Genomic DNA, 25,536 nt, shown 5'->3' with positions numbered 1-25,536 from the left:
TATGTTCTCACCTCACAGTAGTGTAGGGTTAGTTATATTCTCACCTCACAGTAGTGTAGGGTTAGGGTTAGTTATATTCTCACCTCACAGTAGTGTAGGGTTAGTTATATTCTCACCTCACAGTAGTGTAGGGTTAGGGTTAGTTATATTCTCACCTCACAGTAGTGTAGGGTTAGTTATATTCTCACCTCACAGTAGTGTAGGGTTAGTTATATTCTCACCTCACATTAGTGTAGGGTTAGGGTTAGTTATGTTCTCACCTCACAGTAGTGTAGGGTTAGTTATATTCTCACCTCACAGTCGTGTAGGGTTAGTTATATTCTCACCTCACAGTAGTGTAGGGTTAGTTATATTCTCACCTCACAGTAGTGTAGGGTTAGTTATATTCTCACCTCACAGTAGTGTAGGGTTAGTTATGTTCTCACCTCACAGTAGTGTAGGGTTAGTTATATTCTCACCTCACAGTAGTGTAGGGTTAGGGTTAGTTATATTCTCACATCACAGTAGTGTAGTGTAGGGTTAATTATATTCTCACCTCACAGTAGTGTAGTGTAGGGTTAGTTATATTCTCACCTCACAGTATTGTAGTGTAGGGTTAGTTATATTCTCACCTCACAGTAGTGTAGGGTTAGGGTTAGTTATATTCTCACCTCACAGTAGTGTAGGGTTAGTTATGTTCTCACCTCACAGTAGTGTAGGGTTAGTTATATTCTCACCTCACAGTAGTGTAGGGTTAGTTATATTCTCACCTCACAGTAGTGTAGGGTTAGGGTTAGTTATATTCTCACCTCACAGTAGTGTAGGGTTAGTTATATTCTCACCTTACAGTAGTGTAGGGTTAGTTATATTCTCACCTCACAGTAGTGTAGGGTTAGTTATATTCTCACCTCACAGTAGTGTAGTTCTATCTGTTGTTGTGACTGACAGTCGTCCACTTTGATGTAGTTGAGTGTTCCCACTGTCTTCCTACACTCTGGCTCTGTACCTACAGATACACACATTACAAACACACAGTACAGACTCAAACACAAGGTACGGACACAAACACAAGGTACGGACACAAACACACAGTACAGACTCAAACACAAGGTACGGACACAAGGTACGCACACAAACACAAGGTACGGACACAAACACACAGTACAGACTCAAACACAAGGTACGGACACAAACACAAGCTACGGACACAAACACACAGTACAGACTCAAACACAAGGTACGGACACAAACACAAGCTACGGACACAAACACAAGGTACGGACACAAACACAAGGTACGGACACAAACACACAGTACAGACTCAAACACAAGGTACGGACACAAACACAAGGTACGGACACAAACACAAGGTACGGACACAAACACACAGTACAGACTCAAACACAAGGTACGGACACAAACACAAGGTACGGACACAAACACACAGTACAGACTCAAACACAAGGTACGGACACAAACACAAGGTACGGACACAAGGTACGGACACAAACACATGGTACGGACACAAACACAAGGTACGGACACAAACACAAGGTACGGACACAAGGTACGGACACAAACACAAGGTACGGACACAAGGTACGGACACAAACACAAGGTACGGACACAAACACAAGGTACGGACACAAACACAAGGTACGGACACAAACACAAGGTACAGACACAAACACCCTGTAGATGATACTCACACATCTCACAGCAGCTGGTTCCTATCTGGCTGATCTTCCCCTGAACACAGAGATGGATTGACATATCAAATATATCATGTAATATAAAACACAATAGAGACATATCAAATATATCATATAATATAAAACACCAGAGACATATCATATATGTCATATAATATAAAACACCAGAGACATATCATATATGTCATATAAAACAAAACATAGACATATAATATACACATCATATAATATAAAACACAACAGAGACCTTTCATACATATCATGTAATATAAAACACAACAGAGTCGTATCATATATGTCATGTAATATAAAACACAACAGAGTAGGTGGACACCTGCTCGTCCTACATCTCTTTCCAAAATCATGGGCATTAATATGGAGTTGTTCCCCCCTTTGCTGCTATAACAGTCTCCACTCTTCTGGGAATGCTTTCCACTAGATGTTGGAACATTGCAGCGAGGACTTGCTTCCATTCAGCCACAAGAGCATTAGTGAGGTCAGGCACTGATGTTGGGCGATTAGGTCTGGCTCGTAGTCGGCGTTCCAATTCATCCCACGGTAGCACGGTAGTACGGTAGTAGCACGGTAGTACGATAGTAGCACTGTAGTACGGTAGTAGCACGGTAGTACGGTAGTACGGTAGTAGCACGGTAGCACGGTAGTACGGTAGGATTAGTGTTGGGGTTGGTTGTATTGTAGTTGTGTTGTGATGAGGGTTAATGGTTGTGTTATACTGTAGTTGTATTGTAGTTGTATTGTAGTTGTATTATAGTTGTATTGTAGTTGTATTAGTTATACTGTAGTTGTATTGTAGTTGTATTATTGTTGTATTGTAGTTGTATTAGTTATACTGTAGTTGTATTGTAGTTGTACTGTATTTGTATTGTAATGAGGGTTAATGGTTGTGTTGTACTGTAGTTGTATTGTGGCTATAGTGTTGTACTGTAGTTGTATTGTGGCTATAGTGTTGTACTGTAGTTGTATTGTAGTTATAGTGTTGTACTGTAGTTGTATTGTAATGAGGGTTAATGGTTGTGTTATACTGTAGTTGTATTGTGGCTATAGTGTTGTACTGTAGTTGTATTGTAGTTGTACTGTAGTTGTATTGTAATGAGGGTTAATGGTTGTGTTGTACTGTAGTAGTATTGTGGCTATAGTGTTGTACTGTAGTTGTATTGTGGCTATAGTGTTGTACTGTAGTTGTATTGTAGTTATAGTGTTGTACTGTAGTTGTATTGTAATGAGGGTTAATGGTTGTGTTATACTGTAGTTGTATTGTGGCTATAGTGTTGTACTGTAGTTGTATTGTAGTTGTACTGTAGTTGTATTGTAATGCGGGTTAATGGTTGTGTTGTACTGTAGTAGTATTGTGGCTATAGTGTTGTACTGTAGTTGTATTGTGGCTATAGTGTTGTACTGTAGTTGTATTGTAGTTATAGTGTTGTACTGTAGTTGTATTGTAATGAGGGTTAATGGTTGTGTTATACTGTAGTTGTATTGTGGCTATAGTGTTGTACTGTAGTTGTATTGTAGTTGTACTGTAGTTGTATTGTAATGAGGGTTAATGGTTGTGTTGTACTGTAGTTGTATTGTGGCTATAGTGTTGTACTGTAGTTGTATTGTGGCTATAGTGTTGTACTGTAGTTGTATTGTGGCTATAGTGTTGTACTGTAGTTGTATTGTAGTTATAGTGTTGTACTGTAGTTGTATTGTAATGAGGGTTAATGGTTGTGTTATACTGTAGTTGTATTGTAGTTATAGTGTTGTACTGTAGTTGTATTGTGGCTATAGTGTTGTACTGTAGTTGTATTGTAGTTATAGTGTTGTACTGTAGTTGTATTGTGGCTATAGTGTTGTACTGTAGTTGTATTGTGGCTATAGTGTTGTACTGTAGTTGTATTGTGGCTATAGTGTTGTACTGTAGTTGTATTGTGGCTATAGTGTTGTACTGTAGTCATACCCCCTGGTCCAGACAGAGTTGGCGGTCGAGAGGAGGGCAGGTGGTCACTCTGGTCTGGAGAACCAGATCTCCTTTACTGTTGACACCACAGGAGTACTGACTACAGCCTTCATTTAGACTACTGTTGACCTGTAGGGTTAGAGACAGGGGGTTAGAGTAGAGCTAGTTTACTGTTGACCTGTAGGGTTAGAGACAGGGGGTTAGAGTAGAGCTAGTTTACTGTTGACCTGTAGGGTTAGAGACAGGGGGTTAGAGTAGAGCTAGTTTACTGCTGACCTGTAGGGTTAGAGACAGGGGGTTAGAGTAGAGCTAGTTTACTGCTGACCTGTAGGGTTAGAGACAGGGGGTTAGAGTAGAGCTAGTTTACTGCTGACCTGTAGGGTTAGAGACAGGGGGTTAGAGTAGAGCTAGTTTACTGTTGACCTGTAGGGTTAGAGACAGGGGGTTAGAGTAGAGCTAGTTTACTGTTGACCTGTAGGGTTAGAGACAGGGGGTTAGAGTAGAGCTAGTTTACTGTTGACCTGTAGGGTTAGAGACAGGGGGTTAGAGTAGAGCTAGTTTACTGTTGACCTGTAGGGTTAGAGACAGGGGGTTAGAGTAGAGCTAGTTTACTGTTGACCTGTAGGGTTAGAGACAGGGGGTTAGAGTAGAGCTAGTTTACTGTTGACCTGTAGGGTTAGAGACAGGGGGTTAGAGTAGAGCTAGTTTACTGCTGACCTGTAGGGTTAGAGACAAGGGGTTAGAGTAGAGCTAGTTTACTGTTGACCTGTAGGGTTAGAGACAGGGGGTTAGAGTAGAGCTAGTTTACTGTTGACCTGTAGGGTTAGAGACAGGGGGTTAGAGTAGAGCTAGTTTACTGCTGACCTGTAGGGTTAGAGACAGGGGGTTAGAGTAGAGCTAGTTTACTGTTGACCTGTAGGGTTAGAGACAGGGGGTTAGAGTAGAGCTAGTTTACTGTTGACCTGTAGGGTTAGAGACAGGGGGTTAGAGTAGAGCTAGTTTACTGTTGACCTGTAGGGTTAGAGACAAGGGGTTAGAGTAGAGCTAGTTTACTGCTGACCTGTAGGGTTAGAGACAGGGGGTTAGAGTAGAGCTAGTTTACTGCTGACCTGTAGGGTTAGAGACAGGGGGTTAGAGTAGAGCTAGTTTACTGTTGACCTGTAGGGTTAGAGACAGGGGGTTAGAGTAGAGCTAGTTTACTGTTGACCTGTAGGGTTAGAGACAGGGGGTTAGAGTAGAGCTAGTTTACTGTTGACCTGTAGGGTTAGAGACAGGGGGTTAGAGTAGAGCTAGTTTACTGTTGACCTGTAGGGTTAGAGACAGGGGGTTAGAGTAGAGCTAGTTTACTGTTGACCTGTAGGGTTAGAGACAGGGGGTTAGAGTAGAGCTAGTTTACTGCTGACCTGTAGGGTTAGAGACAGGGGGTTAGAGTAGAGCTAGTTTACTGCTGACCTGTAGGGTTAGAGACAGGGGGTTAGAGTAGAGCTAGTTTACTGCTGACCTGTAGGGTTAGAGACAGGGGGTTAGAGTAGAGCTAGTTTACTGTTGACCTGTAGGGTTAGAGACAGGGGGTTAGAGTAGAGCTAGTTTACTGTTGACCTGTAGGGTTAGAGACAGGGGGTTAGAGTAGAGCTAGTTTACTGTTGACCTGTAGGGTTAGAGACAGGGGGTTAGAGTAGAGCTAGTTTACTGCTGACCTGTAGGGTTAGAGACAGGGGGTTAGAGTAGAGCTAGTTTACTGTTGACCTGTAGGGTTAGAGACAGGGGGTTAGAGTAGAGCTAGTTTACTGTTGACCTGTAGGGTTAGAGACAGGGGGTTAGAGTAGAGCTAGTTTACTGCTGACCTGTAGGGTTAGAGACAGGGGGTTAGAGTAGAGCTAGTTTACTGTTGACCTGTAGGGTTAGAGACAGGGGGTTAGAGTAGAGCTAGTTTACTGCTGACCTGTAGGGTTAGGGACAGGGGGTTAGAGTAGAGCTAGTTTACTGCTGACCTGTAGGGTTAGAGACAGGGGGTTAGCGTTTGAGTAAAGTAGATTTAAATGTGTGTGTTTGTGTGTGTGTGTGTGTGTGTGTGTGTGTGTGTGTGTCTAACCTTGACAGTGATGAAGTGTCCGTCAGGTCGTTGGATGGTGCAGGCAGTGGCAACACAGCGACCACAACACGACTCTGGCACCTCTTCTAGAGTATAGCCCTGCAGCACACACGCACACATCTCTTAAAGTGATGTTACAAAGGCCATTTTGTTCCAGAATGCTCACCGCAGACAGCTAGAGTGGAGAGGTGAGAAACATGATGATGGTGGTGATGGTGGTGATGGTGGTGGTGATGATGGTGGTGATGATGGTGGTGATGATGATGATGGTGATGATGATGATGATGGTGGTGATGATGGTGGTGATGATGGTGGTGATGATGGTGATGGTGGTGATGATGGTGATGTTGATGATGGTGGTGATGATGATGGTGATGGTGGTGATGGTGGTGATGGTGGTGATGGTGATGATGGTGGTGATGATGGTGATGATTGTGGTGATGATGATGATGGTGATGATGGTGGTGATGATGATGATGGTGATGATGATGATGATGGTGGTGATGATGGTGGTGGTGATGATGATGATGGTGGTGGTGGTGATGATGGTGGTGATGTGATGGTGGTGGTGATGATGGTGGTGATGATGGTGATGGTGGTGGTGATGATGGTGATGATGGTGGCGATGATGATGATGATGATGGTGATGATGGTTTGATGATGGTGGTGATGATGGTGATGGTTTGATGGTGATGGTGGTGGTGGTGATGGTGGTGGTGATGATGGTGATGATGGTGGTGGTGATGATGGTGATGATGATGGTGGTGATGGTGGTGGTGATGATGGTGATGATGATGGTGGTGATGGTTTGATGATGGTGGTGGTGATGGTGGTGATGATGGTTTGATGATGGTGATGGTGGTGATGATGGTGGGGATGATGATGTTGGTGGTGGTGATGATGATGGTGATGGTGATGGTTTGATGATGGTGGTGATGATGTTGGTGGTGATGATGGTTTGATGATGATGAATGTGGTTATGTCCAGAAATACCCCAGAGACTCACAATGTGGTTACGTCCAGAAATGCCCCAGAGACTCACAATGTGGTTACGTCCAGAAATGCCCCAGAGACTCACAATGTGGTTACGTCCAGAAATGCCCCAGAGACTCACAATGTGGTTACGTCCAGAAATGCCCCAGAGACTCCAAATGTGCTTGTTGTTATTCAAGATCATCGATAAACAAAGTGGATGAATTTTAACTGCTTCTTCAATCAGTAAATGCAGACATTGGATGTGTCACTGAAACTTGGGCCCACGAAAATATCACAGATTGTCATAAGGGACAGACCAAGGCGCAGCGGGTATAGTGCTCATCTTCTTTCTTTATTTAGAGAGAACACTCAAACAAAATAAACAACGACCAAACAGTTCCGTAAGGCACGTAGGCTAAACAGAAAACAACCACAAACCCACAGGAGAAAAGGGCTGCCTAAGTATGGTTTCCAATCAGAGACAACGAAAGACACCTGCCTCTGATTGGAAACCATACTCGGCCACACATAGAAAACGAACATAGAAAATGAAAACTAGAACAAATCCCCTCTAAATAAACCAACCCCAAAACACACAAAAACAACACCCCCTGCCACGCCCTGACCCTACTACAATGACAAATGACCCCTTTACTGGTCAGGACGTGACACAGATGAATCTCTTTTCATACAAGACTATCAGCTGTTCAGAAATGACAAGTCCAGAGAGGGGATGAGAGGAGGAGGGATGGCTATGTATGTGAACCACAGTATGCAGACAGAGAGAACAACTGACCTAGAGAAAGAGGAATTTGAGTGTGTGGCTTCAGCTCTGTCCTAAACGACTCCCCAGCTCAGTTTCAAATCTGTTAGTGGGAGTTCTCTACCATCCACCATGGACACATGACAAAACTCTCCTCACATGACAAAACACTTCAGCAGAACACTGGGATCATCTCATCAACACTGTCCATGTGATCAGGAAGTCCTCTCCTCACATGACAAAACACTTCAGCAGAACACTGAGATTATCTCATAAACACTGTCCATTTGATCAGGATGTCCTCTACCCAAATGGGTCTCAATCCTGTGTGGATACTTTAATCACCTGCCCATCAAAATGCTGACAAACTCCAATCCAGACATGAAAGAAGTGGTCAAAGACAAGACCAGAAGGCACTCCATCTTAGATCTGATCATTACCAATCTGGGACTCCATCCTAGATCTGATCATTACCAATCTGGGACTCCATCCTAGATCTGATCATTACCAATCTGGGACTCCATTCTAGATCTGATCATTACCAATCTGGGACTCCATCCTAGATCTGATCATTACCAATCTGGGACTCCATCTTAGATCTGATCATTACCAATCTGGGACTCCATCCTAGATCTGATCATTACCAATCTGGGACTCCATTCTAGATCTGATCATTACCAATCTGGGACTCCATCCTAGATCTGATCATTACCAATCTGGGACTCCATCCTAGATCTGATCATTACCAATCTGGGACTCCATTCTAGATCTGATCATTACCAATCTGGGACTCCATCTTAGATCTGATCATTACCAATCTGGGACTCCATCTTAGATCTGATCATTACCAATCTGGGACTCCATCCTAGATCTGATCATTACCAATCTGGGACTCCATCCTAGATCTGATCATTACCAATCTGGGACTCCATCTTAGATCTGATCATTACCAATCTGGGACTCCATCCTAGATCTGATCATTACCAATCTGGGACTCCATCCTAGATCTGATCATTACCAATCTGGGACTCCATCTTAGATCTGATCATTACCAATCTGGGACTCCATTCTAGATCTGATCATTACCAATCTGGGACTCCATTCTAGATCTGATCATTACCAATCTGGGACTCCATCCTAGATCTGATCATTACCAATCTGGGACTCCATCTTAGATCTGATCATTACCAATCTGGGACTCCATCCTAGATCTGATCATTACCAATCTGGGACTCCATCCTAGATCTGATCATTACCAATCTGGGACTCCATCTTAGATCTGATCATTACCAATCTGGGACTCCATCTTAGATCTGATCATTACCAATCTGGGACTCCATTCTAGATCTGATCATTACCAATCTGGGACTCCATCCTAGATCTGATCATTACCAATCTGGGACTCCATCCTAGATCTGATCATTACCAATCTGGGACTCCATCTTAGATCTGATCATTACCAATCTGGGACTCCATCCTAGATCTGATCATTACCAATCTGGGACTCCATCCTAGATCTGATCATTACCAATCTGGGACTCCATCCTAGATCTGATCATTACCAATCTGGGACTCCATCCTAGATCTGATCATGACCAATCTGAAGAATCACTACAGCACCCCCAATGTACTTCCTCCTGTCAGATCCAGTGATCATAATGTCTGATGTTCTCCCCAAACACAACATCAGAAGGGAGAAGCAAGGTGAAGCGGAAAAAAGGACATCTGGTAACCTAGAACAGAAAGGAGGCCTTGGCACTGAGCCCACGTTAGGCGTGTGGGCCTGATGGCATTCCAGCCTGGCTACTAAAAGAGCAAAAGATCTAGCCCCTGTCATCACACACATTATTAACACCACCTACTGGCAGGGGACTGGTCCAGCTGTATGAAAGACTCACAATGTGTTCCAGACCTAAAGTGTCAAACCCAATGAGTGACTGGAGATCCATCTCTCTAACTTCATGCCTTGAAAAACAACAGTTTTATCTGAGTGCACAAATCAGTATGCCTACCTCCCAAAGTCCAGCACTACTAGAGCCCTTGTGAAAGACACACTCCTGGCTGACAGCTGCAGACTACTGTAGCTCTGCTGGAGTTACTTTTATAGATAACTTTGACACCTTCTGGAAACAGAAGTGGAGGAGAGATTGACTTCATCACTGCTTGTATTTATGAGAGGTATTGACATGTTGAATGCACCGAGCTGTCTGTCTAAACTACTGGCACACAACTCAGACAACCATGCATATCCCACAAGACATGCCACAAGAGGTCTCGTCACAGTCCCCAGGTCCAGAACAGACTATGGGAGGCACAGAGTACTACATAGAGCCATGACTACATGGAACTCTATTCCACATGCAAGCAGTAAAATTAGATAAAAAAAAACAGATTAAAAAAACACCTTATGGAACAGCGGGACTGTGAAGCAACACAAACATGGGCACACACACACACACACACACACACACACACACACACACACACACACACACACACACACACACACACACACACACACACACATGGATTTAGTACAGTAGATATGTGGTAGTGGTGGAGTAGGAGCCTGAGTGCACACAGTGTGTTGGGAAATCTGTGAATATATTGTAATGTTTTAAAACTGCATAAACAACCTTAATTTAGCTGGACACCAGGAAGAGTAGCTACTGCCTTGGCAGCAGCTAATGGGGATCCATAATAAATACAAATACAGACTCCAGAAAACCAACAATGGAGAGGGTGTTACTTGCTGATATGTCCAAAGCCCTTGAACGAGTATATCACGCAAAGCTCCTGCAAAAACTGTCTTTCCAAGGTTACTAGCCTGGCTCCACAGCTACACCACCAGAAGAAGACAGAGGGTGATGGTTACTAGCCTGGCTCCACAGCTACACCACCAGAAGAAGACAGAGGGTGATGGTTACTAGCCTGGCTCCACAGCTACACCACAGGAAGAAGACAGAGGGTGATGGTTACTAGCCTGGCTCCACAGCTACACCACCAGAAGAAGACAGAGGGTGGTGGTTACTAGCCTGGCTCCACAGCTACACCACAGGAAGAAGACAGAGGGTGATGGTTACTAGCCTGGCTCCACAGCTACACCACAGGAAGAAGACAGAGGGTGATGGTTACTAGCCTGGCTCCACAGCTACACCACAGGAAGAAGACAGAGGGTGATGGTTACTAGCCTGGCTCCACAGCTACACCACAGGAAGAAGACAGAGGGTGATGGTTACTAGCCTGGCTCCACAGCTACACCACAGGAAGAAGACAGAGGGTGATGGTTACTAGCCTGGCTCCACAGCTACACCACCAGGAAGAAGACAGAGGGTGATGGTTACTAGCCTGGCTCCACAGCTACACCACAGGAAGAAGACAGAGGGTGATGGTTACTAGCCTGGCTCCACAGCTACACCACCAGAAGAAGACAGAGGGTGATGGTTACTAGCCTGGCTCCACAGCTACACCACAGGAAGAAGGCAGAGGGTGATGGTTACTAGCCTGGCTCCACAGCTACACCACAGGAAGAAGACAGAGGGTGATGGTTACTAGCCTGGCTCCACAGCTACACCACCAGAAGAAGACAGAGGGTGATGGTTACTAGCCTGGCTCCACAGCTACACCACAGGAAGAAGACAGAGGGTGATGGTTACTAGTCTGGCTCCACAGCTACACCACAGGAAGAAGGCAGAGGGTGATGGTTATCTAGCCTGGCTCCACAGCTACACCACAGGAAGAAGACAGAGGGTGATGGTTACTAGCCTGGCTCCACAGCTACACCACAGGAAGAAGACAGAGGGTGATGGTTACTAGCCTGGCTCCACAGCTACACCACAGGAAGAAGACAGAGGGTGATGGTTACTAGCCTGGCTCCACAGCTACACCACCAGAAGAAGACAGAGGGTGATGGTTACTAGTCTGGCTCCACAGCTACACCACCAGAAGAAGACAGAGGGTGATGGTTACTAGCCTGGCTCCACAGCTACACCACAGGAAGAAGACAGAGGGTGATGGTTACTAGCCTGGCTCCACAGCTACACCACCAGAAGAAGACAGAGGGTGATGGTTACTAGCCTGGCTCCACAGCTACACCACAGGAAGAAGACAGAGGGTGATGGTTACTAGCCTGGCTCCACAGCTACACCACAGGAAGAAGACAGAGGGTGATGGTTACTAGCCTGGCTCCACAGCTACACCACAGGAAGAAGACAGAGGGTGGTGGTTACTAGCCTGGCTCCACAGCTACACCACAGGAAGAAGGCAGAGGGTGATGGTTACTAGCCTGGCTCCACAGCTACACCACCAGAAGAAGACAGAGGGTGATGGTTACTAGCCTGGCTCCACAGCTACACCACAGGAAGAAGACAGAGGGTGATGGTTACTAGCCTGGCTCCACAGCTACACCACCAGAAGAAGACAGAGGGTGATGGTTACTAGCCTGGCTCCACAGCTACACCACAGGAAGAAGACAGAGGGTGATGGTTACTAGCCTGGCTCCACAGCTACACCACAGGAAGAAGACAGAGGGTGATGGTTACTAGCCTGGCTCCACAGCTACACCACCAGAAGAAGACAGAGGGTGATGGTTACTAGCCTGGCTCCACAGCTACACCACAGGAAGAAGACAGAGGGTGATGGTTACTAGCCTGGCTCCACAGCTACACCACCAGAAGAAGACAGAGGGTGATGGTTACTAGCCTGGCTCTGTCCTGTATAACTGTCCTGTATAATTTTCCGTATGAGGCGCCGGTGAAAACGCCGCTCTACCCACTGCCATCAGATTGTATAACTGTCCTGAGTAACTGTCCTGTGTAACACCGCTCTACCTGCTATCAGACTGTATAATAACTCTAGCTCTGAAAAATGATTTTTTTTCCAATCACATTTTAATATTTCAATTTCAATCAGGAAAAATGTCCTGTAATGTTTCAAGAGTTTCAAGTGTATTCTTTTCATCTCACATATTATGTGTTATGGATTTTAAATGAGGGTTATGCAATTATTAGTCATGTTTTATCTGTGAGCAAGAATAAATACACTCAAACTCAATGATGGTGGTGATGATGATGATATTTATTGGAGTGTCCATGACATTAAATCCCTCCAGCCCACAGTTCTGTCAAACTACTCCAATACTGACACCATTGTCACTCAGGTAGGTTTTAACGAACTGAGGGAGGACTGCAAACTTTTTTATACACCATCGATAGCACAGGGAAGAGAATAACTTTCTCTGGCACCTCCCGTTCTATCGATGAGGTTCAGAATGTTTCAGCCGACTCTTTGCCCTGAAGGAGTATGCGAAGAAACATTGCAATGACAGGAATGTCTCTTTTTATAACGATTTAGATTTGCTGTTGGAGCAACCAACACTTTTTAAAAGAGACCGGATTCACACTAACTGCAAGGTTTTCAGGTTTATTTCCAGTAACATCAAACTGTTTTAGAGACTGACAGACAGGGTCTGGTAGTGCTCCTACCCAGCAACATCAAACTGTTTTAGAGACTGACAGACAGGGTCTGGTAGTGCTCCAGTCCCAGCAACATCAAACTGTTTTAGAGACTGACAGACAGGGTCTGGTAGTGCTCCTACCCAGCAACATCAAACTGTTTCAGAGACTGACAGACAGGGTCTGGTAGTGCTCCAGTCCCAGCCACATCAAACTGTTTTAGAGACTGACAGACAGGGTCTGGTAGTGCTCCATTCCCAGCAACATCAAACTGTTTTAGAGACTGACAGACAGGGTCTGGTAGTGCTCCAGACCCAGCAACATCAAACTGTTTCAGAGACTGACAGACAGGGTCTGGTAGTGCTTCCACCCCAGCAACATCAAACTGTTTCAGAGACTGACAGACAGGGTCTGGTAGTGCTCCTACCCAGCAACATCAAACTGTTTCAGAGACTGACAGACAGGGTCTGGTAGTGCTCCAGTCCCAGCCACATCAAACTGTTTTAGAGACTGACAGACAGGGTCTGGTAGTGCTCCATTCCCAGCAACATCAAACTGTTTTAGAGACTGACAGACAGGGTCTGGTAGTGCTCCAGTCCCAGCAACATCAAACTGCTTTAGAGACTGACAGACAGGGTATGGTAGTGCTCCAGTCCCAGCCACATCAAACTGTTTTAGAGACTGACAGACAGGGTCTGGTAGTGCTCCAGTCCCAGCAACATCAAACTGTTTTAGAGACTGACAGACAGGGTCTGGTAGTGCTCCAGTCCCAGCAACATCAAACTGTTTTAGAGACTGACAGACAGGGTCTGGTAGTGCTCCAGTCCCAGCAACATCAAACTGTTTTAGAGACTGACAGACAGGGTCTGGTAGTGCTCCAGTCCCAGCAACATCAAACTGTTTCAGAGACTGACAGACAGGGTCTGGTAGTGCTCCATTCCCAGCAACATCAAACTGTTTTAGAGACTGACAGACAGGGTCTGGTAGTGCTCCATTCCCAGCAACATCAAACTGTTTTAGAGACTGACAGACAGGGTCTGGTAGTGCTCCAGTCCCTGCAACATCAAACTGTTTTAGAGACTGACAGACAGGGTCTGGTAGTGCTCCAGTCCCAGCAACATCAAACTGTTTCAGAGACTGACAGACAGGGTCTGGTAGTGCTCCTGTCCTCCCTGTCAGAAAAACCAACAGAGGACTTGGAAAGCATACCAACTCCTGTAGAAATGGCACTGTGGTTATTGTGAGTAACCTAATTTATGTTCCTCCATTATGATATTCTATGAGAGCAACTTGGCATACATAACAAAGCAATTAAAAATGCCAGACAGGCTGATTTTTCTAACTTGATCACTATTAATCAGAATAATTAGAGTGCTCTTCTCGACAATTGATGGCCTGATGAATCCTACCCCGGCAAACTACGTGAAATTTCTTCCACATCTAAATGTGATGAGTGTCTCACCAGTCTTTACTTTGACTCCTCCTGCCCAGCTCAGATGTTCGATGTCGCCGGCCTTCTAGCTGCTGCCGAACCTACTGCTGGCAAATGCCCTTCACTCATCAACCCAGGACTTTAGCCGTACCCTTATCCTACTCCTCCTCTGTTCCTCTAGTGATATAGAGGTTAACCCAGGCCCTGTAGACCCCAGTACCATGCCTATTCCCCAGGTGCTATCATTTGTTGACTTTTGCAACCGTAAAAGCCTTGGTTTCATGCATGTTAACATCAGAAGCCTCCTCCTTAAGTTTGTTTTATTCACTGCTTTAGCACACTCCGCCAACCCTGATGTCCTAGCCGTGTCTGAATCCTGGCTTAGGAATGCCACCAAAAATTCTGAAATTTCCATCCCCAACTTCAACATCTTCCACCAAGATATAGCTGCCAAAGGGGGAGGAGTCGCAATCTACTGCAGAGATAGTCTGCAGAGTTCTGTCATACTATCCAGGTGCCCAAACAGTTCAAGCTTCTACTTTTAAAAATCCACATTTCCAGAAATAAGTCTCTCACTGTTGCCGCTTGTTATAGACCCCCCTCAGCCCCCAGCTGTGCCCTGGACTCCATATGTGAATTGATTGCCCCCCATTTATCTTCAGAGTTTGTACTGTTAGGTGACCTAAACTGGGATATACTTAACACCCCGGCCGTCCTACAATCTAAGCTAGATGCCCTCAATCTCACACAAATTATCAAGGAACCTACCAGGTACAACCCTAAATCCGTAAACACGGGCACCCTCATAAATATCAATCTGACCAACCTGCCCTCTAAATACACCTCTGCTGTCTTCAACCAGGATCTCAGCGATCACTGCCTCATTGCCTGCGTCCGTAATGGTTCCGGGGTCAAATGACCACCCTCATCACTGTCAAACGTTCCCTAAAACACTTCAGTAAGCAGGGCTTTCTAATCGACCTGGCCCGGGTATTGACCTCATCCCGTCAGTAGAGGATGCCTGGTTATTCTTTAAAAGCACTTTCCTCACCATCTTAAATAATCATGCCCCATTCAAAAAAATGTAGAACTAAGAACAGATATAGCCCTTGTTTCACTCCAGACTTGACTGCCCTTGACCAGAACAAAAACGTCCTGTGGCGTACTGCATTAGCATCGAATAGCCCCCGCGATATGCAACTTTTCAGGGAAGTTTGGAACCAATATACACAGTCAGTTAGGAATGTAAAGGCTAGCTTTTTCAAACACAAATTTGTATCCTGTAACACAAATTCCCAAAAGTTTTGGGAGACTGTAAAGTCCATGGAGAATTTGAGCACCTCCTCTCAGCTGCCCACTGCACTGAGGATAGGAAACACTGTCACCACCGATAAATCCACGATAATGGAGAATTTCAATAAGCATTTTTCTACGGCTGACCATGCTCTCCACCTGTCTACCCCTACCCCGGTCAACAGCTCTGCACCCCACGCAGCAACTTGCCCAAGCCCCCCCCCCCCCCCCCCCCCCGCTTCTCCTTCACCCAAATCCAGATAGCTGATGTTCTGAAAGAGTTTAAGTCATCCTGAACAAATGTGTGGTTCCCCCAAATTCGTGAGCATCCTGAAGCACCTACATGACTTGGTGGCAGTCTACAATCCTCCTCATTCCCTGTAAAAGTGGGCGTGAAGCAGGGGTTTGGCTCTCGTCACATTTAACCTCTTCCTGGCAGCAGTCACTCTCCTCTCCCTCAACTCCCTTGATGAAGGAGACGGGGTCTATCTACAGTTCCGCCTTTTCAGGGGCCTGCAAGTGGTTCACAAGAACCCTGTTTGGACACTGTTAACTAACCTCCAGACGAGTTTCAATGCCATACAACTCTCCTTCCGTGGCCTCCAACTGCTCTTAAATGCAAGTAAAACTAAATGCATGCTCTTCAACCGATCGCTGCCCGCACCTGCCCACCCGTCCAGCATCACTACTCTGGACGGTTCTGAATTAGAATATGTGGACAACTACAAATACCTAGGTGTCTGGCTAGACTGTAAACTCTCCTTCCAGACTCACATTAACCTGTTGGGTCTAGGGAGCAGCATTTGCACGTCTGGATAAAAAAAATGTACCCGATTTAATCTGGTTACTAATCCTACCCAGTAACTAGAATATGCATATACTTATTATATATGGATAGAAAACACTCTAAAGTTTCCAAAACTGTTTGAATGGTGTCTGTGAGTACAACAGAACTCATTTGGCAGGCAAAACCCTGAGACATTTTCTGACAGGAAGTGGATACCTGATGTGTTGTATTGACTTTAAACCTATCCCATTGAAAAACACAGGGGTTTAGGAATATTTTGGCACTTCCTATTGCTTCCACTAGATGTCACCAGCCTTTACAAAGTGTTTTGAGTCTTCTGGAGGGAGATCTGACCGAACAAGAGCCATGGAACGATGATGGCCCATTAGACACCTTGCGCGCGAGTTCATGTTGGGTACCCTCGTTCCAATACGTTATAAAAGAGTATGCATTCGTCCACCTTGAATATTATTCATGTTCTGGTTAAAAAAGGCCCTAATGATTTATGCTATACAACGTTTGACATGTTTGAACGAACGGAAATATATTTTTTCCCCTCGTTCATGACGAGAAGTCCGGCTGGCTTACATCATGTGCTAACGAGACGGAGATTTTTGGACATAAATGATGAGCTTTTTTGAACAAAACTACATTCGTTATGGACCTGTGATACCTGGAAGTGACATCTGATGAAGAGAATCAAAGGTAATGGATTATTTACATAGTATTTTCGATTTTAGATCTCCCCAACATGACGTCTAGTCTGTATCGCAACGCGTATTTTTCTGGGCGCAGTGCTCAGATTATTGCAAAGTGTGATTTCCCAGTAAGGTTATTTTTAAATCTGGCAAGTTGATTGCGTTCAAGAGATGTAAATCTATAATTCTTTAAATGACAATATAATATTTTACCAATGTTTTCTAATTTTAATTATTTAATTTGTTACGCTGACTTGACTGCCGGTTATTGGAGGGAAACGATTTCCTCAACATCAATGCCATAGTAAAACGCTGTTTTTGGATATAAATATGAACTTGATAGAACTAAAAATGCATGCATTGTCTAACATAATGTCCTAGGAGTGTCATCTGATGGAGATTGTAAAAGGTTAGTGCATCATTTTAGCTGGTTTTATGGTTTTGGTGACCCTGTCTTTGACTTGACAAAACATTACACACAACTCTTGTAAATGTACTGTCCTAACATACTCTAAATTTATGCTTTCGCCGTAAAACCTTTTTGAAATCGTAAAACGTGGTTAGATTAAGGAGATGTTTATCTTTCAAATGGTGTAACATAGTTGTATTTTTGAAAAATTTGAATTTTGACATTTATTTGGATTCAAATTTGCCGCTCTTGAAATGCACCTGCTGTTGATGGAGTGCACCACGGGTGGCACGCTAGCGTCCCACCTAGCCCCAAGAGGTTAAGCGTCTCCAATCCAAAATGAAATCTAGAATCAGCTTCCTATTTCGCAACAAGCATCCAGCACTCATGCTGCCAAACATACCCTCGTAAAATTGACTATCCGACCATATCCTTGAACTCGACGATGTCATTTACAAAATAGCTTCCAACACTCTACTCAGCAAATTGGATGCAGTCTATCACAGTGCCATTCATTTTGTCACCAAAGCCCCATATACTACCCACCACTGCGACCTGTATGCTCTTGTTGGCTGGCCCTCGCTTCATTCTCGTCACCAAACCCATTGGCTCCAGGTTATCTATAAGTCTTTGCTAGGTAAAGCCCCGCCTTATCTCAGCTCACTGGTCACCATAGCAGCACCCACCCGTAGCACGCGCTCCACCAGGTAAATTTCACTGGTCAACCCCAAAGCCAATTCCTTCTTTGGCCGCCTTTCCTTCCAGTTCTCTGCTGCCAATGACTGGAACGAATTGCAAAAATCACTGACTATGTTTTTTTTTTTCTCCTTTGCACCCCAGTATCTCTACTTGCACATTCATCTTCTGCACATCTATCACTTCAGTGTTTAATTGCTAAATTGTAATTACTTTGCCACTACGGCCTATTTATTGCCTTACCTCCCAAATCTTACCTCATTTACACACACTGTATATAGACTTTTTCTATTGTGTTATTGACTGTACGTTTGTTTATTCCATGTGTAACTCTGAGTTGTTGTTTGTGTGTCACTTCTTTGCTTTATCTTGGCCCTGTTGCAGTTGTAAATGAGAACTTGTTCTCAACTGGCCTACCTGGTTAAATAAAGGTGAAGAAAAAAATAACTTTCCGCAACATTCACGAGCTCCTGCAGCGATGCAGCATTCTCTGTATGCACAGTTTTCCATTGGCCTCCAGGAAACACCCAGAAAACTGAGGTCATCAACCCATCTTCCATTAACCCTAACCCATCCTCTGTTAACCCTAGCCCATCCTCAGTTAACCCTAACCCTAGCCCATCCTCAGTTAACCCTAGCCCATCCTCAGTTAACCCTAACCCATCCTCAGTTAACCCTAACCCTAACCCATCCTCAGTTAACCCTAACCCATCCTCAGTTAACCCTAACCCTAACCCATCCTCAGTTAACCCTAACCCATCCTCAGTTAACCCTAACCCATCCTCAGTTAACCCTAACCCATCCTCAGTTAACCCTAACCCATCCTCAGTTAACCCTAACCTATCCTCAGTTAACCCTAACCCATCTTCCATTAACCCTAACCCATCCTCAGTTAACCCTAATCCATCCTCTGTTAACCCTAACCCTAGCCCATCCTCAGTTAACCCTAACCCTAGCCCATCCTCAGTTAACCCTAACCCATCCTCAGTTAACCCTAACCCATCCTCAGTTAACCCTAACCCTAACCCATCCTCTGTTAACCCTAACCCATCCTCAGTTAACCCTAACCCATCCTCAGTTAACCCTAACCCATCCTCTGTTAAAACCCTAACCCATCCTCAGTTAACCCTAACCCATCCTCAGTTAACCCTAACCCATCCTCTGTTAAAACCCTAACCTATCCTCAGTTAACCCTAACCCATCCTCAGTTAACCCTAACCCATCCTCTGTTAAAACCCTAACCCATCCTCAGTTAACCCTAACCCATCCTCTGTTAACCCTAACCCATCCTCAGTTAACCCTAACCCATCCTCAGTTAACCCTAACCCATCCTCTGTTAAAACCCTAACCCATCCTCTGTTAAAACCCTAACCCATCCTCAGTTAACCCTAACCCATCCTCTGTTAAAACCCTAACCCAAACCATCAGCATGGAGGCAACCCTGGCAAGTCGACAACTTCGCTTGGTGGGCCATGTGATCAGGATGCCCCACCTACCACGACATGTCCTCTATGGCAGAAGACCATCTCAAAGAGACTCTCAGGAAGTGTCAAATGAAACCTGGGGACCTCGAGTCAGCTGCAGCTGAGCGTTCACTTTGGAGCTTGCTATGTAACGGAGTTAACCACCTGGAATCACAACATACCCACCATAGAGATGTGTTATGCCAGCACAGGCCCCACCATACTTCCACATATTCTCCAGATTCAATCTCCAGATTCATTATCCAGATTCAGTCCCTAACATGTCCCAGCTGTGGCAGAACATGCAGCTCCCGGATTGGGCTTCACATTCACCTGCAATGGCATCGCCACCGAGAGCAGTAGCCATATCCTTTCCATAACCCACCCCCGGAAGCTACATTACATACGGCAACTATGAACTGCCATAAGTAAGTAAGGTGGTGATGATGGTGATGAAGGTGTGTTACCTCAGGGCAGGTAGGACAGCTGATGCGTCGACAGGACAGCTTGTATCTTCGAACGGCTCCTTCCTCCACTGAACACGTGCAGTGAGTACAGAGATCCACCATCAGACTCTCCTCCGCCTACGCACACACGCGCACACACACACACACACACACACACACACACACACACACACACATCACACACACACACATATCACACACACACACACACACACACACACATCACACATCACACACACACATCACACATCACACACACACATCACACATCACACACATATCACACACACATAACACACACACACACACACACACACACACACATATCACATCACACACACATACACACACAGAAAATACATGTGTATGAATATGAGTGAGTCTGTGTGTGTGTGTGTGTGTGTGTGTGTGTGTGTGTGTGTGTGTGTGTGTGTGTGTGTGTGTGTGTGTGTGTGTGTGTGTGTGTGTGTGTGTGTGTGTGTGTGTGTGTGTGTGTGATATGTGTGTGTGTGTGTGTGTGTGTGTGATGTGTGTGTGTGTGTGTGTGTGTGTGTGTGTGTGTGTGTGTGTGTGTGTGTGTGTGATGTGTGTGTGTGATGTGTGTGTGTGTGTGTGTGTGTGTGTGTGTGTGTGTGTGATATGTGTGTGTGATGTGTGATATGTGTGTGTGTGTGTGTGATGTGTGTGTGTGATGTGTGTGTGTGTGTGTGTGTGTGTGTGTGTGTGATATGTGTGTGTGTGTGTGTGTGTGTTGTCCTACTCCTATCACAGTGTGGTTGAGGACACAGGCATCTTGAGGAGCTGCAGATAAAGAGACAGATAGTTCTGGTGTTATTCAGTCAAGACGTCTCAGTTGTTTCATGTTTAATACACTGGAATACATCATAGATCAGTGAACAGAAATTGAGGAAAGGGAGTGAATACTTGTCTGTCAACTTAGCTCTAAAAAAAATGTGTTCTGTTCTGCTGTTTGTTGCTAAATAGAGGCCTCTTCTGGTTTAACATTGAAACTGCAGAATGGACTGTGTGTGTACCACAGTGGCAGCGTGGGCAGCAGTCGGATGTGTCACAGCGTAGCTCGCTTCCCAGGGGACAGGAGGGGGGGTCTAGTGACGGACAGCTGACGTTGGAGTGGGTGATGAAAACCTCTCGCTCTCCCACCAACACACACTGACGCTCCACACACACATCCTCCGCAGACCGCCACACCTCCCCCAACTAGAGAGACATAAACACATCACACACAAAATATCAAACACACACACACACACCACACACACACACACACACACACACACACACACACACACACACACACACACACACACACACACACACACACACACACACACACACACACACACACACACACACACACATCCTGTCTCTCAACCGGACCTGCTGTTTGACCATGTCTCTCTCTGCTGGACCTGTTGTCTTGACCTCTGAATGTTAGGCTATGAAAATCCATCTGACATTTACTCCTGAGGTACTGACCTGTTGCACCCTCTATAACCACTGTGATTATTGTTAGAACCTGCTGGTCATCTATGCATGTTTGATTGTTCTTGAAGAACAATCTGGCCTTACTGGCCATGTCCTTCTATAATCTCCTCCTGGCACCCCTCAGAGCCTAGTTCCTCTCTAGGTTTCTTCCTAGGTTCCTGCCTTTCTAGGGAGTTTTTCCTAGCCACGGTGCTTATACATCTGCATTACTTGCTGTTTGGGGTCTTAGGCTGGGTTTCTGTACAGCACTTTGTGACATACAGTGTCTTGAGAAAATATTCACCCCCTTGGCATTTCTCCTATTTTGTTTCCTTACAACCTGGAATTAAAAGAGATTTTTTGGGGGGTTGTATCATTTGATTTACACAACATGCCTACCACTTTGAAGATGCAAATATGTTTTATTGTTTTATTGTGAAACAAACAAGAAAACTTGAACGTGCATAACTATTCACCTCCCCAAAGTCAATACTTTGTTGAGCAACCTTTTGCAGCAATTACAGCTGCAAGTCTCTTGGGGTATCTCTATAAGCTTGGCACATCTAGACACTGGGATTTTTGCCCATTCTTCAAGGCAAAACTTCTCCAGATCCTTCAAGTTGGATGGGTCCTGCTCTTATACAGCAATCTTTAACTTCTTTGGGCTAGGGGGCAGTATTTTCACATCCGGATAAAAAACTTACCCGATTTAATCTGGTTACGACTCCTGCCCAGTAACTAGAATATGCATATAATTATTGGCTTTGGATAGAAAACACCCTAAAGTTTCTAAAACTGTTTGAATGGTGTCTGTGAGTATAACAGAACTCCTATGGCAGGCAAAAACCTGAGAAGGTTTCATGCAGGAAGTGGCCTGTCTGACAAGGTGTTGTTGTTGCTTCTGTGTATTGAAGAGTCAGGATCTTAGCTGTAACGTGACATTTCCTAGGGCTCCAATAGGCTCTCAGAGCCCGGGAAAAACCTGAACGATGACGAGGCAGCCTCAGGCTGAAACACATTATCGCCTTTTCCAAGTGGCCCATCAGAGGACAATGGAATTAGGCGCGTGCCCGATTCGACCCCGTGCAGTATTTTCCTTCGGCTGTTTAGCTAATTGCAGATTCCTGGTCGGAATATTATCGCTTTTTTACGAGAATAATGGCATAAAAATTGATTTTAAACAGCGGTTGACATGCTTCGAAGTACGGTAATGGAATATTTAGAAATGTTTTGTCACGAAATGCGCCGTGCGTGCGACCGTTATTTACCATTTCGGATAGTGTCTAGAACTCACGAACAAAACGACGCTGTTTGGATATAACGATGGATTATTTGGGACCAAACCAACATTTGTTATTGAAGTAGAAGTCCTGGGAGTGCATTCTGATGAAGAACAGGAAAGTTAAGACCATTTTTGTTATAGTAAATGGGATTTTGGTGAAGGCTAAACTTGCCGGGTGTCTAAATAGCTAGCCCTGTGATGCCGGGATATCTACTCAGAATATTGCAAAATGTGCTTCATCCGAAAAGCTATTTTAAAATCGGACATATCGAGTGCATAGAGGAGTAATGTATCTATAATTCTTAAAATAATTGTTATGCTTTTTGTGAACGTTTATCGTGAGTAATTTAGTAAATTGTTAGTAAATTCCCCGGAAGTTTGCGGGGGGTATGCTTTTTCTGAACGTCACATGCTAATGTAAAAAGCTGTTTTTTGATATAAATATGAACTTGATTTAACAAAAAATGCATCTTTTGTATAACATAATGTCCTAGGTGTGTCATCTGATGAAGATCATCAAAGGTTAGTGCTGCATTTAGCTGTCTTCTGGGTTTTTGTGACATTATATGCTAGCTTGAAAAATGGGTGTCTGATTATTTCTGGCTGTGTACTCTGCTGACATAATCTAATGTTTTGTTTTCGTTGTAAAGCCTTTTTGAAATCGGACAGTGTGGTTAGATTAACGAGAGTCTTGTCTTTAAATAACTGTAAAATAGTCATATGTTTGAGAAATTGAAGTAATAGCATTTCAAAGGTTTTGAAAATCGCGCCACAGGATTCAACTGGCTGTTACGTAGGTGGGACGAATTCGTCCCGCCGGTCCCATAGAGGTTAAGTCATACCACAGATTCTCAATTGGATTGAGGTCTGGGCTTTTACTAGGTCATTCCAAGACATTTAAATGTTTCCCCTTAAACCACTCGAGTGTTGCTTTAGCAGTATGCTTAGGGTCATTGTCCTGCTAGAAGGTGAACCTCCATCCCAGCTTAAATCTCTGGAAGACTGAAACAGGTTTCCCTCAAGAATTTCCCTGTATTTAGCACCATCATTCCATCAATTCTGAACAGTTTCCCAGTCCCTGCAGATGAAAAACATCCCCTCAGCATGATGCTGCCACCACTATGTTTCTTTGTGGGGATGGTGGTCTCGGGGTGCTGAGAGGTGTTGGGTTTGCGCCAGACATCACGTTTTCCTTGATGGCCAAAAAGCTACATTTTAGTCTCATCTGACCAGAGTACCTTCTTCCATATGTTTGGAGAGTCTCCCACATACCTTTTGGCGAACACCAAACGTGTTTGATTATTTTTTTCTTTAAGCAATGGCTTTTTTCTGGACACTCTTCCATAAAGCCCAGCTCTGTGGAGTGTATGGCTTAAAGTGGTCCTATGGACAGATACTCCAATCTCCGCTGTGGAGCTTTGCTGCTCCTTCAGGGTTATCTTTGGTCTCTTTGTTGCCTCTCTGATTAATGCCCTCCTTGCCTGGTCTGTGAGTTTTGGTGGGCGGCCCTCTCTTGGCAGGTTTGTTGTGGTACCATATTTTTTCCATTTTTTAATAATGGATTTAAGAGTGCTCCGTGGGATGTTCAAAGTTTGAGATATTTTTTTATAACTCAACCCTGATCTGTACTTCTCCACAACTTTGTCCCTGACCTGTTTGGAGAGCTCCTTGTTCTTCATGGTGCCGCTTGCTTGGTGGTGTTGGAGACTCTGGGGCCTTTCAGAACAGGTATATACATACTGAGATCATGTAACAGATCATGTGACACTTAGATTGCACACAACTGGACTTTATTTAACTAATTATGTCACTTCTGAAGGTAATCGGTTGCACCAGATCTTATTTTGGGACTTAATAGCAAAGGAGGTGAATACATACGCAAACACCACTTTTCCGTTTTAAATTTTTTTCAACTTTTTTGAAACAAGTAATTTTTTTCATTTCACTTCACCAATTTGGACTATTTTGTGTATGTCAATTACATGGAATCCAAATAGAAATCAATTTAAATTACAGGTTGTAATGCAACAAAATAGGAAAAACGCCAAGGGGGTGAATACTTTTGCAAGGCACTGTATACTGATGTAAAAAGGACTTTATAAATAAATGTGATTGATTGATTGACCTCTCTGAGTCGTCCGTCTGTCTGTGAGTCTCCAGGTGTCTGTCCATCTGTCTCCACACAACTGGTCTTCCTGCAGCTCCCACAACACTCACTGTCCGACCGCTGGTACACTGAGCCCTACACACACACAAATCAAATAAGTCATTTTATTTGTCACATGCACTGAACACAACTGGTGTAGACTTTACCAGAAATACTTGTTTACTAGCCTTTCCTAACGATGCAGAGATTAAAAATAATACAAGACAAGTAAAATACAATACACAAGAATGGAGCTATATACAGGAAGTACCAGATCAATGTGGAGCTGTATACATGAAGTACCAGATCAATGTGGAGCTGTATACAGGAAGCACCAGATCAATGTGGAGCTGTATACAGGAAGCACCAGATCAATGTGGAGCTGTATACAGGAAGTACCAGATCAATGTGGAGCTGTATACAGGAAGCACCAGATCAATGTGG

The 25,536-nt window shown here is 44.4% G+C and overlaps 1 protein-coding gene across 1 annotated transcript in view; it reads right to left on the bottom strand.

Moving 5' to 3' along the window:
• vwf (von Willebrand factor) overlaps positions 1-25,536 on the bottom strand; it is a 156,892-nt gene that overhangs the window by 11,621 nt on the left and 119,735 nt on the right. Inside the window, exons 46-53 of the mRNA XM_045688600.2 lie at positions 25,072-25,188; positions 21,214-21,397; positions 20,940-20,980; positions 20,180-20,296; positions 5,744-5,842; positions 3,652-3,780; positions 1,689-1,728; positions 888-985 (exon numbers count right to left, since the gene is read on the bottom strand). Of these exons, the coding sequence (XP_045544556.2) occupies positions 888-985; positions 1,689-1,728; positions 3,652-3,780; positions 5,744-5,842; positions 20,180-20,296; positions 20,940-20,980; positions 21,214-21,397; positions 25,072-25,188 (825 nt within the window). The remainder of the gene's footprint in view (positions 1-887; positions 986-1,688; positions 1,729-3,651; positions 3,781-5,743; positions 5,843-20,179; positions 20,297-20,939; positions 20,981-21,213; positions 21,398-25,071; positions 25,189-25,536) is intronic.

This window comes from Salmo salar, chromosome 10 (genome assembly GCF_965601325.2).
Source record: "Salmo salar chromosome 10, fSalSal1, whole genome shotgun sequence".
NCBI classification, from domain to species: Eukaryota; Metazoa; Chordata; class Actinopteri; order Salmoniformes; family Salmonidae; genus Salmo; species Salmo salar.
Note: the sequence above shows the minus strand (reverse complement) of the source record. Positions and strands in the feature narration are given on the sequence as shown.